This window comes from Anolis carolinensis, unplaced genomic scaffold, assembly GCF_035594765.1.
Source record: "Anolis carolinensis isolate JA03-04 unplaced genomic scaffold, rAnoCar3.1.pri scaffold_15, whole genome shotgun sequence".
NCBI classification, from domain to species: domain Eukaryota; kingdom Metazoa; phylum Chordata; class Lepidosauria; order Squamata; family Dactyloidae; genus Anolis; species Anolis carolinensis.
Genome location: NW_026943826.1, coordinates 3,311,184 through 3,327,679, shown reverse-complemented (window position 1 = coordinate 3,327,679; position 16,496 = coordinate 3,311,184). Strand labels below are relative to the sequence as shown.

Below are 16,496 nucleotides of genomic sequence, written 5' to 3'. Positions count from 1 at the left end.
AATAATAATAATAATAATAATATAGGACTATAGGCAGACTAATTGTTTCAATAATAATAATAAAGGATAATAGACAGACCAATAATGACAATAATAATAATAATAATAATAATAATAATAATAATAATAATAATAATAATAGACTATAGGAAGACTAATAATACTAAACGATAATAGAAAAGCCAATAATGACAATTAATAATAATAATAATAATAATAAGGGACTATAGGCAGACTAATAATAATAAAGGATAATAGACAGACCAATAGTAATAATAATAATAATAATAATAATAATAATAATAATAATAATAATAATAGCAGCCTATAGGCATACTACTACTAATAATAAAGGATCATAGACAGACCAATAATGATGATAAATAATATAGTAATAATAATAGACTATAAGCAGTCTAATAATAATAATAAAGGATAATAGACAGACCAATAATGACAATAATAATAATAATAATAATAATAATAATAATAATAATAATATAGGACTATAGGCAGACTAATTGTTTCAATAATAATAATAAAGGATAATAGACAGACCAATAATGACAATAATAATAATAATAATAATAATAATAATAATAATAATAATAATATAGGACTATAGGCAGACTAATTGTTTCAATAATAATAATAAAGGATAATAGACAGACCAATAATGACAATAATAATAATAATAATAATAATAATAATAATAATAATAATAATAGACTATAGGAAGACTAATAATACTAAACGATAATAGAAAAGCCAATAATGACAATTAATAATAATAATAATAATAATAATAAGGGACTATAGGCAGACTAATAATAATAAAGGATAATAGACAGACCAATAGTAATAATAATAATAATAATAATAATAATAATAATAATAATAATAATGGACTATAGGCACACTACTACTTATAATAAAGGATCATAGACAGACCAATAATGACGATAAATAATATAGTAATAATAATAGACTATAAGCAGACTAATAATAATAATAATAAGGGATCATAGACAGACCAATAATGACGATAAATAATATAGTAATAATAATTATAAGCAGTCTAATAATAATAATAAAGGATAATAGACAGACCAATAATGACAATAATAATAATAATAATAATAATAATAATAATAATAATAATGGACTATAGGCAGACTAATAATAATAAATGATAATAGAAAGGCCAATAATGACAATAATATTATTAATAATAATAATGGACTATAGGCAGACTAATAATAATAAAGGATAATAGAAAGGCCAATAATGACAATAATAATAATAATAATAATAATAATAATAATAATAATAATAATGGAATATAGGCAGACTACTAATAATAAAGGATAATAGACAGACCAATAATAATAATAATAATAATAATAATAATAATAATAATAATAATAATAATAATGGACTGTACGTAGAATAATAATAATAAAGGATAATAGACAGACCAATAATGACAATAATAATAATAATAATAATAATAATAATAATAATAATAATAATGGACTATAGGCAGACTAATAATAATAGATAATAGACCAATAATGACAATAATATTATTATTAATAATAATAATAATAATAGACTATCGGCAGACTAGTAGTAATAAAGGATAATAGACAGAACAATAATAATAATAATAATAATTATAATAATAATAATAATAATAATAACAACAATAATGGATTATAGGCAGACTAATAATAATAAAGGATAATAGACAGATCAATAATGACAATAAATAATAATAGTAATAATAATAATAATAATAATAATTAATAATTATAATTGTAATAATATAGGGGTCATAGATCAATATAATAACAATAATAGTAATATTATAGGATCATTGGAGCCATGCGATGATGATGATGATGATGATGATGATGATGATGATAATATAGGACTATAGGCAGACTAATAATAATAATAATGATAATGACAATAATAATAATAATAATAATAATAATAATAATAATAATGACTATAGGCAGGCTAATAATAATAATAATAATAATAATAATCTATAAATCCCAGTACCTACACCTCCAAAAGGTTCAGACCAATTGCCCGCAAAACCCACCAATACTCTGATAGGATTATTATTTTAGTTTCACACAGCATCCTCGTCATATGCAAATATATGCAGATTTAATCGACGGAAACATAAGCTTAATCAGCTCAGACTTCCTTAATTGGCTGCTTGGGCTCGTTACCAATATGATACACGTTCGAAGTCATTGAAGGTTTGCTGCCCTGGAATCTGTCAACGGCTGCCCTTCAACGAAAGTAATAATAATGAGCCTGAATAATAATAATAATAATAATAATAATAATAATAATAATAATAATGCAATATTTAAATAGCATTTTAAATTCAGGAAGGGCTTCAGAATCCTCATACCTGTTACATGGAATCATTACTAACAACCACATATAGGAAACACCTAAGATTATAATTGCAATAATCGTAGTAATTATTATTATTATCACAAAACCGCAAGTCGAACACTTCCCAAGTGTCTAGGACTGTGTGATGTATTTTCGGATGATGCGTGCAGATCCCAGCAGGGTGGCCTTTTGCAGTTGGCAGATCGTAATTTTGTCAATGTCTATTGTTTCCAAATGCCGGCTGAGATCTTTTGGCACGGCACCCAGTGTGCCCATCACCACCGGGACCACCTGCACTGGTTTCTGCCAGAGTCTTTGAAGTTCAGTCTTGAGGTCCTGAGTTTTTCCTGTTGTTTTTCGTCAATGCGACTGTCACCTGGGATGGCGACATCAATCATCCAAACCTTTTTCTTTTCTGCAACTGTGATGTCTGGTGTGTTGTGTTCCAGAACTTTGTCAGTCTGGATTCGGAAGTCCCACAGTATCTTTGCGTGCTCATTTTCCAATACTTTTGCTTTTGTTCTTTACTGCAGAGAGGTGGTACTTGAAGCATAAGTTCCAATGAATCATTTGGGCCACAAAGTTGTGCCTCTGTTTGTAGTCTGTCTGAGCGATTTTCTTACAGCAGCTGAGGATATGATCAATGGTTTCGTCGGTTTCCTTGCACAGTCTGCATTTTGGGTCATCAGCTGATTTTTCGATCTTGGCCTGAATGGCCTTTGTCCTGATGTCTTGCTCCTGGGCTGCAAGGATCAGGCCTTCTGTCTCCTTCTTCAGGGTCCCATTCATGAGCCAGAGACATGTCTTCTATTATTATTATTATTATTATTATTATTATTATTATTATTATTATTATTATTAATTGCCTTTGTCCTGATGTCTTGCTCCTGGGCTGCAAGGATCAGGCCTTCTGTCTCCTTCTTCAGGGTCCCATTCGTGAGCCAGAGCCAGATCTTCTATTATTATTATTATTATTATTATTATTATTATTATTATTATTATTAATTGCCTTTGTCCTGATGTCTTGCTCCTGGGCTGCAAGGATCAGGCCTTCTGTTTCCTTCTTGAGGGTCCCATTCGTGAGCCAGAGCCAGATCTTCTATTATTATTATTATTATTATTATTATTATTATTATTATTATTATTAATTGCCTTTGTCCTGATGTCTTGCTCCTGGGCTGCAAGGATCAGGCCTTCTGTCTCCTTCTTCAGGGTCCCATTCGTGAGCCAGAGACATGTCTTCTATTATTATTATTATTATTATTATTATTATTATTATTATTAATTGCCTTTGTCTTGATGTCTTGCTCCTGGGCTGCGAGGATCAGGCCTTCTGTCTCCTTCTTCAGGGTCCCATTCATGAGCCAGAGACATGTCTTCTATTATTATTATTATTATTATTATTATTATTATTATTATTATTATTATTATTAATTGCCTTTGTCCTGATGTCTTGCTCCTGGGCTGCAAGGATCAGGCCTTCTGTTTCCTTCTTGAGGGTCCCATTCGTGAGCCAGAGCCAGATCTTCTATTATTATTATTATTATTATTATTATTATTATTATTATTATTATTAATTGCCTTTGTCCTGATGTCTTGCTCCTGGGCTGCAAGGATCAGGCCTTCTGTCTCCTTCTTCAGGGTCCCATTCGTGAGCCAGAGCCAAGTCTTCTATTATTATTATTATTATTATTATTATTATTATTATTATTAATTGCCTTTGTCTTGATGTCTTGCTCCTGGGCTGCAAGGATCAGGCCTTCTGTCTCCCATTCGTGAGCCAGAGCCAGGTCTTCTATTATTATTATTATTATTATTATTATTATTATTATTATTATTAATTGCCTTTGTCCTGATGTCTTGCTCCTGGGCTGCAAGGATCAGGCCTTCTGTCTCCTTCTTCAGGGTCCCATTCGTGAGCCAGAGCCAGGTCTTCTCCTTATCAGCTTTTCCGTCAATTTTGTCAAGGAACTTTCCATGCAATGTTTTGTTGTGCCAGCTGTCAGCTCTAGTTTGTAGTGCGGTTTTCTTGTACTGGTTTTTTGTCTGCTGTGCTTTGAGGAGTTTCTGATTTTTGACTTCAATCAAAGCAGGTTCTTCACTTTGCTTTACATATTCTGCCAGGGTATGTTCTTCTTCTTTGACTGCTTGTTTGACTTGTAAGAGTCCTCTGCCCCCTGATCTTCTAGACAGATATAGCCGGTCAACATCACTGCGAGGTTGCAGTGAATGATGAATGGTCATGAGTTTTCTTGTTTTTCTGTCCAAATTGTCCAGTTTATGATGCCAGCAGTATATCTTATGACAGGTATGGCCCAGGTGTTTATGGCCTTGATGGTGTTGCCTCCATTGAGCTTGCTTTTGAGAATTTTTCTGACCCTTTGTGTGTATTCTTTGCTGACCACAGTTTTCACATGTTCATGCTTGATGTTGTCCAGCTGTAATATGCCCAGATATTTATAGGCCTCTGGCTGGTGACACTTTATTGTTTGGCCATTGGGCATATTTATGCCCTCACTTTCAATGATTTTTCCCTTCTTCAATGCCACTGTCGAACATTTGTCCAAGTCAAACTCCATGCTGATATCAGTGCTAAAAATTCGGACAGTGTTGGTCAGAGACTGGATTTCATTTTCCGTTTTCCCATATAGCTTTAGGTCATCCATGTACATCAGATGTGAAATTTTGTGAGATTTCTTAGATGTTTGATAGCCGAGATTTGTTTGTTGTAAGATTGTTGACAGAGGGATCATGGCAATAATGAAAAGCAGAGGGGACAATGAGTCTCCCTGGAAAATTCCTCTTCTGATGTTGACAAGTCCATAGCTTTCATTTCCAACAAACAGTATTATTATTATTATTATTATTATTATTATTATTATTATTATTATTATTATTATTATTATTATTGTATTGTATTGTATGACACAGTAAACAAGATAGATATGCTGGATTTTGTATCACAAAATCGCAAGGCGAACACTTCCCAAGTGTCTAGGACTGTGTGATGTATTATTATTATTATTATTATTATTATTATTATTATTATTATTATTATTATTATATTGTATGACACAGTAAACAAGATAGATATGCTGGATTTCGTGTCACAAAATCACAAGTCGAACTCTTCCCAAGTGTCTAGGACTGTGTGATGTATTTTCGGATGATGCGTGCAGATCCCAGCAGGGTGGCCTTTTGGAGTTGGCAGATCGTAATTTTGTCAATGTCTATTGTTTCCAAATGCCGGCTGAGATCTTTTGGCACGGCACCCAGTGTGCCCATCACCACTGGGACCACCTGCATTGGTTTCTGCCAGAGTCTTTGAAGTTCAATCTTGAGGTCCTGAGAGCGGCTGAGTTTTTCCTGTTGTTTTTCATCCTGGGATGGCGACATCAATGATCCAAACCTTTTTCTTTTCCACAACTGTGATGTCTGGTGTGTTGTGTTCCAGATATTATTATTATTATTATTATTATTATTATTATTATTATTATTATTATAGTCCATACTCCATTTTTAAGACCTTTGGATTTGGGGTCCTTTTCTAAAAATCCTCTCTTGCTGTTCCTTTGAAGCCAACGTTCTGCCCCTTCCTCTCATCCTTCGACAGACTCCTTTGCATTTTTATTAAAACGTTCCCAACTCGATTTTCCCTCCTGGGCCATAAACGGTGTGTTTATTAGCGGGGAAGAAACAACTTTTCTAATAAACAAGGAAAGGTCTGCGGTTTTTCATTAGCTTTCTGCCGCGAGTCGATTGAGCCAACAAAGAGATGGCTTTTTTCTCTCCTCCTCTGGAGTCCCTTTTCCCAGCCGCATCATCGCCTTGCTCTGCTAATTGCGGCAGATCGGCCTCCTAATTAAATCCCGGGCCCGGAAATCGATGGAAATGCCATCAGATCCGAGCGGACAGGCTTCTCTGCCGTTCCGTCGATGGAGTTTGGGAACCCGAGGCCCATATATCAAAAGAAAACCAGGCGAGAATCTCCCTTTGTTCTCACAAAACCAAATAGGTGAGAATGATTCCCTGGATGTTTTCGGACCACAGTTCATCACATTCACATTCACAAATGCTGGAAGGCATTGATGGGCATCACAGTCTGAGATCTTGCCAGTTCGAAAACATGCCAATGTGAGTAGCTGAATAGGTACTGCTCCGGTGGGAAGGTAACGGTGCTCCATGCAGTCATGCCAGTGGCCACATGACCTTGGAGGCATCTACGGACAATGCCGGCTCTTCGGCTCAGAAATGGAGATGAGTGTGACACAAAGAGTCACACTCGAGTACACTTAGTGCCAAGGGGAAACCTTTACCTTTACCTTGAACTACAAGATGAGCACCAACCCCCAGAGTGTGAGTAGATCAATAGGTACTGCTCCGGCAGGATGGTAACGGCGCTCCATGCAGTCATGCCAGTGGCCACATGACCTTGGAGGTGTCTATGGACAATGCTGGCTCTTCGGCTCAGAAATGGAGATGAGTGTGACACAAAGAGTCACACTCGAGTACACTTAGTGCCAAGGGGAAACCTTTACCTTTACCTTGAACTACAAGATGAGCACCAACCCCCAGAGTGTGAGTAGATCAATAGGTACTGCTCTGGCGGGAAGGTAACGGCACTCCATGCAGTCATGCCAGTGGCCACATGACCTTGGAAGTGTCTACGGACAACGCCGGCTCTTCGGCTTAGAAATGGAGATGAGCACCAACCCCCAGAGTGTGAGTAGATCAATAGGTACTGCTCCTGTGGGAAGGTAACGGCGCTCTATGCAGTCATGCCAGTGGTCACATGACCTTGGAGGTGTCTACGGACAACGCCGGCTCTTCAGCTTAGAAATGGAGATGAGCACCAACCCCCCAGAGTGTGAGTAGAGCAATAGGTACTGCTCCTGTGGGAAGGTAACGGCGCTCTATGCAGTCATGCCAGTGGTCACATGACCTTGGAGGTGTCTACGGACAACGCCGGCTCTTCAGCTTAGAAATGGAGATGAGCACCAACCCCCAGAGTTTGAGTAGAGCAATAGGTACTGCTCCGGGGGAAAGATAACAGCGCTCTATGCAGTCATGCCAGTGGTCACATGACCTTGGAGGTGTCTACGGACAATGCCGGCTCTTCGGCTTAGAAATGGAGATGAGCACCAACCCCCAGAGTGTGAGTAGATCAATAGGTACTGCTCCGGCGGGAAGGTAACGGCGCTACATGCAGTCATGCCTATGGCTACATGACTTTGGAGGTGTCTACAGACAACGCTGGCTCTTCGGCTTAGAAATGGAGATGAGCACCAACCGACTGGATTTAACGTCAGGGGAAAACCTTTACCTTTATTAATAATACCATATACCCTAATAATATAATAAATAATATATAATATACTGTACTAAAAATGTGTATGTTATAATACTAATACAAATACAAATAATAATAGTATTAATAATAATAATAATATGATGATGATGAGTATAATAAGAATAATAATATTAATATATACGGCAACAATAATTTGGTACTGCAGTATACCTTAATAATATAATAATTATGATATACTGTAATAACAGTAATATGTATGGTAATAATATTAATAATACAGTAGAATCTCACTTATCCAACACTCACTTATCCCACGTTCTGGTTTATCCAACGCATTTTTGTAGTAGATGTTTTCAATAAATCGTGATATTTTGGTGCTAAAATACAGCACATGTTATACAACACATTTGACAGAAAAAGTAGTTCAATACGCAGTAATGCTATGTAGTAATTACTGTATTTATGAATTTAGCACCAAAAATCACGATATATTGAAAACATTGACTACAAAAATGCGTTGGATAATCCAGAACGTTGGATAAGCGAGTGGTGGATAAGTGAAACTCTACTGTATATATATACCCATGCATATATGTATACACATACATACCCATACCCATCCAAACCTATATATATATATATATGTAAATCTAAAGAAAAAGAAAAAAAAGATTAAAAAAGGAAAAATAATACTAATAATAAAAAATAAAAGAAAATAAAAATTTAAAGAAAAAAAAGGTTGTAGACTTCCATCTGTCATTTACTGGCTCTTCATAATCTTTTCCAAGAAAAATCATATTTGTTGGTAAAACACCAAGTCCCTTCGTCCTCCGTAATCTCTAAGGTTGTGTCGATTCAGCAGATAAGATCAAACTTCATTTGTTTTAAATAATCCTTTACCGTTATTTTCTTAAGACTGCGAGTCTGAAATGCAAAACAAATGCCTTTTTGGGGAAAATGTGGGTCTTTTTTGGAAGGCGAGGAAGGAAAGTGCCCGAAAGAGCCAACAGAAAAAGTGAATTTTGATCCATGAATTTGCTGGTTGGGAAAGTCGGGGCTTCGTGGGTCTGAAAAGGAAGGAATTCTTCACGGCTTTGGTTTCTTCCTTCCTATATTTCCTTAGGCCAGAAGAACGTCCGGGTCACCAGCCTCCTGATTTGCCAGGGTCTGCTGTGGGTCGGCACCGATTTGGGCATCCTGGTCCTGCTTCCCGTCCCCCGACTGGAAGGCATCCCGAAAATCACAGGTGAGACTCCAAAGCCCATCACAGGAGAACAATTATTACATTCATGGCTGTATTGTTCACTGCCTGATGCATGAGAGGCTGATAGAAACAAAAGCACTATTATTATTATTAAGTTCCAATGGATCATTTGGGCCACATAGTTGTGCCTCTGTTTGTAGTCTGTCTGTGCGATTTTCTTACAGCAGCTGAGGATATGATCAATGGTTTCGTCGGTTTCCTTGCACAGTCTGCATTTTGGGTCATCAGCTGATTTTTCGATCTTGGCCTGAATGGCCTTTGTCCTGATGTCTTGCTCCTGGGCTGCAAGGATCAGGCCTTCTGTCTCCTTCTTCAGGGTCCCATTCGTGAGCCAGAGCCAGGTCTTCTATTATTATTATTATTATTATTATTATTATTATTATTATTATTATTAATTGCCTTTGTCCTGATGTCTTGCTCCTGGGCTTCAAGGATCAGGCCTTCTGTCTCCCTCTTCAGGGTCCCATTCGTGAGCCAGAGCCACGTCTTCTATTATTATTATTATTATTATTATTATTATTATTATTATTATTATTAATTGCCTTTGTCCTGATGTCTTGCTCCTGGGCTTCAAGGATCAGGCCTTCTGTCTCCTTCTTCAGGGTCCCATTCGTGAGCCAGAGCCAAGTCTTCTATTATTATTATTATTATTATTATTATTATTATTATTATTATTAATTGCCTTTGTCCTGATGTCTTGCTCCTGGGCTTCAAGGATCAGGCCTTCTGTCTCCTTCTTCAGGGTCCCATTCGTGAGCCAGAGCCAAGTCTTCTATTATTATTATTATTATTATTATTATTATTATTATTATTATTATTAATTGCCTTTGTCTTGATGTCTTGCTCCTGGGCTGCAAGGATCAGGCCTTCTGTCTCCCATTCGTGAGCCAGAGCCAGGTCTTCTATTATTATTATTATTATTATTATTATTATTATTATTATTATTATTAATTGCCTTTGTCCTGATGTCTTGCTCCTGGGCTGCAAGGATCAGGCCTTCTGTCTCCTTCTTCAGGGTCCCATTCGTGAGCCAGAGCCAGGTCTTCTATTATTATTATTATTATTATTATTATTATTATTATTATTATTATTAATGGCCTTTGTCCTGATGTCTTGCTCCTGGGCTGCAAGGATCAGGCCTTCTGTCTCCTTCTTCAGGGTCCCATTCGTGAGCCAGAGCCAGGTCTTCTCCTTGTCAGCTTTTCCTTCAATTTTGTCAAGGAACTTTCCATGCAGTGTTTTGTTGTGCCAGCTGTCAGCTCTAGTTTATAGTGCGGTTTTCTTGTACTGGTTTTTTGTCTGCTGTGCTTTGAGGAGTTTCTGATTTTTGACTTCAATCACAGCAGGTTCTTCACTTTGCTTTCCATATTCTGCCAGGGCATGTTCTTCTTCTTTGACTGCTTGTTTTACTTGTAAGAGTCCTCTGCCCCCTGATCTTCTAGGCAGATATAGCCGGTCAACATCACTGCGAGGGTGCAGGGAGTGATGAATGGTCATGAGTTTTCTTGTTTTTCTGTCCAAATTGTCCAATTCCACCAGTGTCCAGTTTATGATGCCAGCAGTATATCTTATGACAGGTATGGCCCAGGTGTTTATGGCCTTGATGGTGTTGCCTCCATTGAGCTTGCTTTTGAGAATTTTTTCTGACCCTTTGTGTGTATTCTTTACTGACCACAGTTTTCACATGTTCATGCTTGATGTTGTCCAGCTGTAGTATGCCCAGATATTTATAGGCCTCTGGCTGGTGACACTTTATTGTTTGGCCATTAGGCATATTTATGCCCCCACTTTCCATGATTTTTCCCTTCTTCAATGCCACTGTCGAACATTTGTCCAAACCAAACTCCATGCTGATATCAGTGCTAAATATTTGGACAGTGTTGGTCAGAGACTGGATTTCAGTTTCCGTTTTCCCATATAGCTTCAGGTCATCCGTGTACATCAGATGTGAAATTTTGTGAGATTTCTTAGATGTTTGATAGCCGAGATTTGTTTTTTGTAAGATTGTTGACAGAGGGATCATGGCAATAATGAAAAGCAGAGGGGACAATGAGTCTCCCTGGAAAATTCCTCTCCTGATGTTGACAAGTCCATAACTTTCATTTCCAACAAACAGTTCAGTTTTCCAGTGCTCCATCATGTTTTCAATGAAGGTGCCAACGTTTTTACTAATCCCGATGGCGTCCAGGCACTTGATGATCCAGCTGTGTGGGAGTGAGTCAAAGGCCTTTTTGTAGTCAATCCACGTCATGTGAAGATTAGCTTTTCGGCTCTTACAGTATTATTGTTATTATTTTATTATGTCACAGCAAACAAGGTAGATATGCTGGATTTCGTATCCCAAAATCACAAGTTGAACACTTCCCAAGTGTCTAGGACTTAATTTACAAATTAAGCATCAAAACATCATGTTTTACAACAAATGAACAGAAAAAGCAGTTCAATACATGGTAATGTTATGTAGGAATTACTATATTTGCGAATTTAGCACCAAGCATTGAACTGGGATATAGGACAGTGTGGACTCAGATAACCCAAAGTGGAGGTGCCTCAACGGCGCCCTCTAGGCACCCCCTAGAGGATGACACCTTGAGCAATCGCTTACTTCTCCTAATGGTTGAACCGCCCCTGCTAGGGCTGCAACTGGGTGCAGACCAGGGTCTTTAGGTATTGCACCCAGTATGCCCATCACCACTGGGACCACCTTGTGCCAGAGTATTTGCAGTTTGATATTGTTTTTGTTGTTGCGAATGCTACTGCTGTTACATTCATGGTTGCATCATTCACTACCTGATGTAAGAACACATGTCTTGTTGCATCAGACACTTGCTTGGCCATCTTGACTCAGCAACTGATCACTCACATGTCCCTTGATGCCCGTTTTTTCTTCCTCTTCCAGGGAAAGGCATGGTCTCCCTCAACGGCCACTGTGGTCCCGTGGAGTTCCTGGCGGTGGCCCTGAGCACCTTGGCACCGGATGTCCTGAAGAGTGACAAGGAGGAGGAGGACCCGGCAGCCGAGGCCCCTTTGGAGGAGGAGGCAGAGGGGACCGAGGGGCCCGAGAGCCACCCTCCCTCGCGGGGACCAAGGAAGAAGGGTGTCCTCCTCCAGTACCGCCTCCGCTCCACCTCCCACCTCCCGGGCCAGCGGCTGTCGGTGCGGGAGGCCTCTCCGGTCCCCGGGGCCCCTGCGGAGCACACCGAGGAGGACGGCTCTGTCTACGAAATGGCCGACGACCCGGACGTCTGGGTACGGAGCCGGCCCTGCGCCCGGGAAGCCCACCGGAAGGAGATCTCCTCCTTGGCCGTGGTCTCCGGCGGGCGGGGCTACCGCAACGTCAACCCCAATGGGAAGCTGCCGGCCAACAGCGAGACGGACAGCACCCTGCTCATGTGGCAGGTGCCTTTGATCCTATAGCATCCGCCACCCCCTTCTTTCAGTCTGGACAATCGCAACACACAAAGGCCTTCTTTCCAAGTGAGTGGGGAGTCCGTGCCGGATTTTTGGAGAGCAGCACAGAGTTTGGAGGAAAACATGGATTCCCTTTCCCTACTGACCTGGGAGGTATCTTTTTTGGGGGGAACTGGACTCCTTCCACTTTCAGATCTTTTCCCCATCCTTGCATATAGAGCTGTTCAAGGTCCTGACTTCAATTCAGCACCAAGGAAAACATGGAGTGGATTCCTTTTCCCTACTGACGTGGAAGATATCGTTTTTTGGGTGTAAACTGGACACCTTGGAATGGCATCTCCTTCCACTTTCAGGTCTTTCCTCTTCTTTGGCTATAGAGCTCTCCAAGATCCTGACTTCAATTCAGCACCAAGGAAAACATGGAGTGGATTCCTTTTCCCTACTGACCTGGAAGGTATCCTTTTTGGGCAGAAACCGGTTTCCTTGGAATGGCATCCCCTTCCACTTTCAGATCTCTTCCCCATCTTTGGATATAGAGCTCTCCAAGGTTCTGACTTCAATTCAGCACCAAGGAAAACATGGAGTGGATTCCCTTTCCCTACTGACCTGGAAGGTATCTTTTTTGGGGAAAACTGGACTCTTTCCACTTTCATATCTTTCCTCATCCTTGCATATAGAGCTCTCCAAGGTTCTGACTTCAATTAAGTACCAAAGAAAACATAGAATGGATTTTCTTTCACTACTGATCTGGAAGGTATCTCTTTTGGAGGAAAGTGTATTCCTTGAAATGGCATCTCCTCCCACTTTCAGATCTTTCCCCATCTTTGGATATAGAGCCCTTTAAAGTTCTGACTTCAATTCAGCATCAAGGAAAACATGGATTCTTTTTCCCTACTGACCTGGAAGGCATCTTTTTTGGGGAAAACTGGACTCTTTCCACTTTCAGATCTTTCCTCATCCTTGCATATAGAGCTCTCCAAGGTCCTGACTTCAATTCAGCACCAAGGAAAACATGGAGTGGATTCCCTTTCCCTACTGACCTGGAAGGTATCTTTTTTGGGGGAAACTGGACTCTTTCCACTTTAAGATCTTTTCCTATCTTTGGATATAGAGCTCTCCAAGGTCCTGACTTCAATTCAGCACCAAGGAAAACATGGAGTGGATTCCCTTTCCCTACTGACCTGGAAGGTATCTTTTTTGGGGAAAACTGGACTCTTTCCACTTTCAGATCTTTTCCCATCTTTGGATATAGAGCTCTCCAAGGTCCTGACTTCAATTCAGCACCAAGGAAAACATGGAGTGGATTCCCTTTCCCTACTGACCTGGAAGGTATCTTTTTTGGGGAAAACTGGACTATTTTCACTTTCAGATCTTTCCTCATCCTTTCATATAGAGTTCTCCAAGGTTCTGACTTCAATTAAGTACCAAAGAAAACATGGAATGGATTTTCTTTCACTACTGATCTGGAAGGTATCTCTTTTGGAGGAAAGTGTATTCCTTGAAATGGCATCTCCTCCCACTTTCAGATCTTTCCCCATCTTTGGATATAGAGCCCTTTAAAGTTCTGACTTCAATTCAGCATCAAGGAAAACATGGACTCTTTTTCCCTACTGACCTGAAAGGTATCTTTTTTGGGGAAAACTGGACTCTTTCCACTTTCAGATTTTTACCCAACTTTGGCTCTAGAGCTCTCCAAGGTCCTGGCTTGAATTCATCACCGAGGAAAATATGGAGTGGTTTCCTTTTCCTTACTGACCTGGAAGGTATCTTTTTTTGGGAGAACTGGACTTCTTCCACTTTCAGCTCTTTCCCCATCTTCAGATATAGAGCTCTCCAAGGTTCTGACTTCAATCCAGCATCAAGGAAAACATGGAGTGGGATTGTGTTGTCGAAGGCTTTCATGGCCAGAATCACAGGGTTGTTGTATGTCTTTCGGGCTGTGTGGCCATGTTCCAGAAAACTTACGGCATTTGTCAAATTTTTGTTTTTGTCTCTTGGTGTGGAGAACCATGTCTTTCTCCATTCTGGAACATGGCCACACAGCCCGAAAGACATACAACAACCCATGGAGTGGGATTCTCTTTCCCCACTGACCTGGAAGGTATCTTTTTAGGGGGGAACTGGACTCCTTCCACTTTCAGATTTCCCCCCATCCTTGCATATAGAGCTGTCCACGGTCCTGACTTGAATTCAGCACTGAGGAAAACATGGAGTAGATTCGTTTTCCCTACTGACCTGGAAGGTATCCTTTTTTGGGTGGAAACTGGACTCCTTGGAATGGCATCTCCCTCCACTTTCATATCTTTCCTCTTCTTTGGCTATAGAGCTCTACAAGGTTCTGACTTCAATCCAGCATCAAGGAAAACATGGAGTGGGTTCCCTTTCCCCACTGACCTGGGAGGTATCGTTTTGGGGGGAACTGGACTCCTTACACTTTCAGATCTTTCCCCACCTTTGGCTATAGAGCTCTCCAAGGTCCTGGCTTGAATTCAGCACTGAGGAAAACATGGAATGGATTCCTTTTCCCTACTGACCCGGAAGGTATCTTTTTTGGGGGAAACTGGACTCTTTCCACTTTCAGATCTTTTCCCATCTTTGGATATAGAGCTCTCCAAGGTCCTGACTTCAATTCAGCACCAAGGAAAACATGGAGTGGATTCCCTTTCCCTACTGACCTGGAAGGTATCTTTTTTGGGGAAAACTGGACTCTTTCCACTTTCAGATCTTTTCCCATCTTTGGATATAGAGCTCTCCAAGGTCCTGACTTCAATTCAGCACCAAGGAAAACATGGATTCCCTTTCCCTACTGACCTGGAAGGTATCTTTTTTGGGGAAAACTGGACTATTTTCACTTTCAGATCTTTTCCCATCCTTGCATATAGAGCTCTCCAAGGTTCTGACTTCAATTAAGTACCAAAGAAAACATGGAATGGATTTTCTTTCACTACTGATCTGGAAGGTATCTCTTTTGGAGGAAAGTGTATTCCTTGAAATGGCATCTCCTCCCACTTTCAGATCTTTCCCCATCTTTGGATATAGAGCCCTTTAAAGTTCTGACTTCAATTCACCATCAAGGAAAACATGGACTCTTTTTCCCTACTGATCCGGAAGGTATCTTTTTTGGGGGAAAACTGGACTCTTTCCACTTTCAGATCTTTCCCCACCTTTGGCTATAGAGCTCTCCAAGGTCCTGGCTTGAATTCAGCACTGAGGAAAACATGGAATGGATTCCTTTTACCTACTGACCCGGAAGGTATCTTTTTTGGGGGAAAACGGACTCTTTCCACTTTCAGATCTTTCCCCAACTTTGGCTATAGAACTCTCCGAAGTCCTGACTTGAATTCAACACTGAGGAAAACATGGAGTGGATTCCCTTTCCCTACTGACCTGGAAGGTATCCTTTTTGGGCGGAAACTGGATTCCTTGGAACGGCATCACCCCAAATTTCATGTCTTTGGATATCTTTGCGAAAGTAACTCCTCTGCTCCTCCTTGAAGAGAGATGAGGCCTTGTTTTCTAAGCTCCTTCTCCTTTGAAACCTCTTGCGGATTTGTAGGACTCCTCTTCAGACTCCAAGCTCTTTTCTTTTTTGTTTCTAGGAAGCAAGAAAGCTTGAGATCTTGCTTTTCTTTTCAAAGAAGAACCCATAGGAATTGGTGTGCTCTTGCCGGTTCTGGAGTGGCCAGGCTTTACGTGTTATTGTCTCCTTTTCCCTTCCTTGCTCCCAAAGGAAGGCAAAAGGATCTGTGTATCAACGTGTGAATATATATATATTAAATCTGTATATTATTACATTGTATACATTTTTAAGAAATCTGTATATATTGGGTGCATCTTCAGATGCAGGAATAAAGGTGGTTTAAAAATACGACATACGGCATCCTTTGCACCTTCGTTGTTCTCAGTTGGATTTGCGGAACAAGTCGGCAACGATGAAGGTAAGTCGTAGAAAAATAAGGTTGAAAGGGAGTCCAGAATAAGACTTCATTAGAAATTAGTTGTTAACATCACAATGGTGTTCCAATGATGAAAAAGACAACAGAGGAGAAAAGGGGAGGTGGGAGGAAGGAAAGGAAGGTAATAATAATA

At 39.4% G+C, this 16,496-nt stretch overlaps 1 protein-coding gene across 7 annotated transcripts in view; it reads left to right on the top strand.

Moving 5' to 3' along the window:
- The window catches only part of arhgef10l (Rho guanine nucleotide exchange factor 10 like), a 252,583-nt gene extending 236,305 nt beyond the window's left edge, over positions 1 to 16,278 (top strand). For 6 of the 7 annotated variants that reach the window (XM_062965943.1, XM_062965944.1, XM_062965940.1 and 3 more), the window contains 2 exons: positions 8,856 to 8,978; positions 11,896 to 16,278. In XM_062965943.1, coding sequence (XP_062822013.1) covers positions 8,856 to 8,978; positions 11,896 to 12,413 — 641 coding nt within the window. In that variant the 3' untranslated portion in view covers positions 12,414 to 16,278. The remainder of the gene's footprint in view (positions 1 to 8,855; positions 8,979 to 11,895) is intronic. The other variant, XR_010001388.1, reaches the window with a different exon arrangement.
- The last annotated feature ends 218 nt before the right edge of the window (positions 16,279 to 16,496 follow it).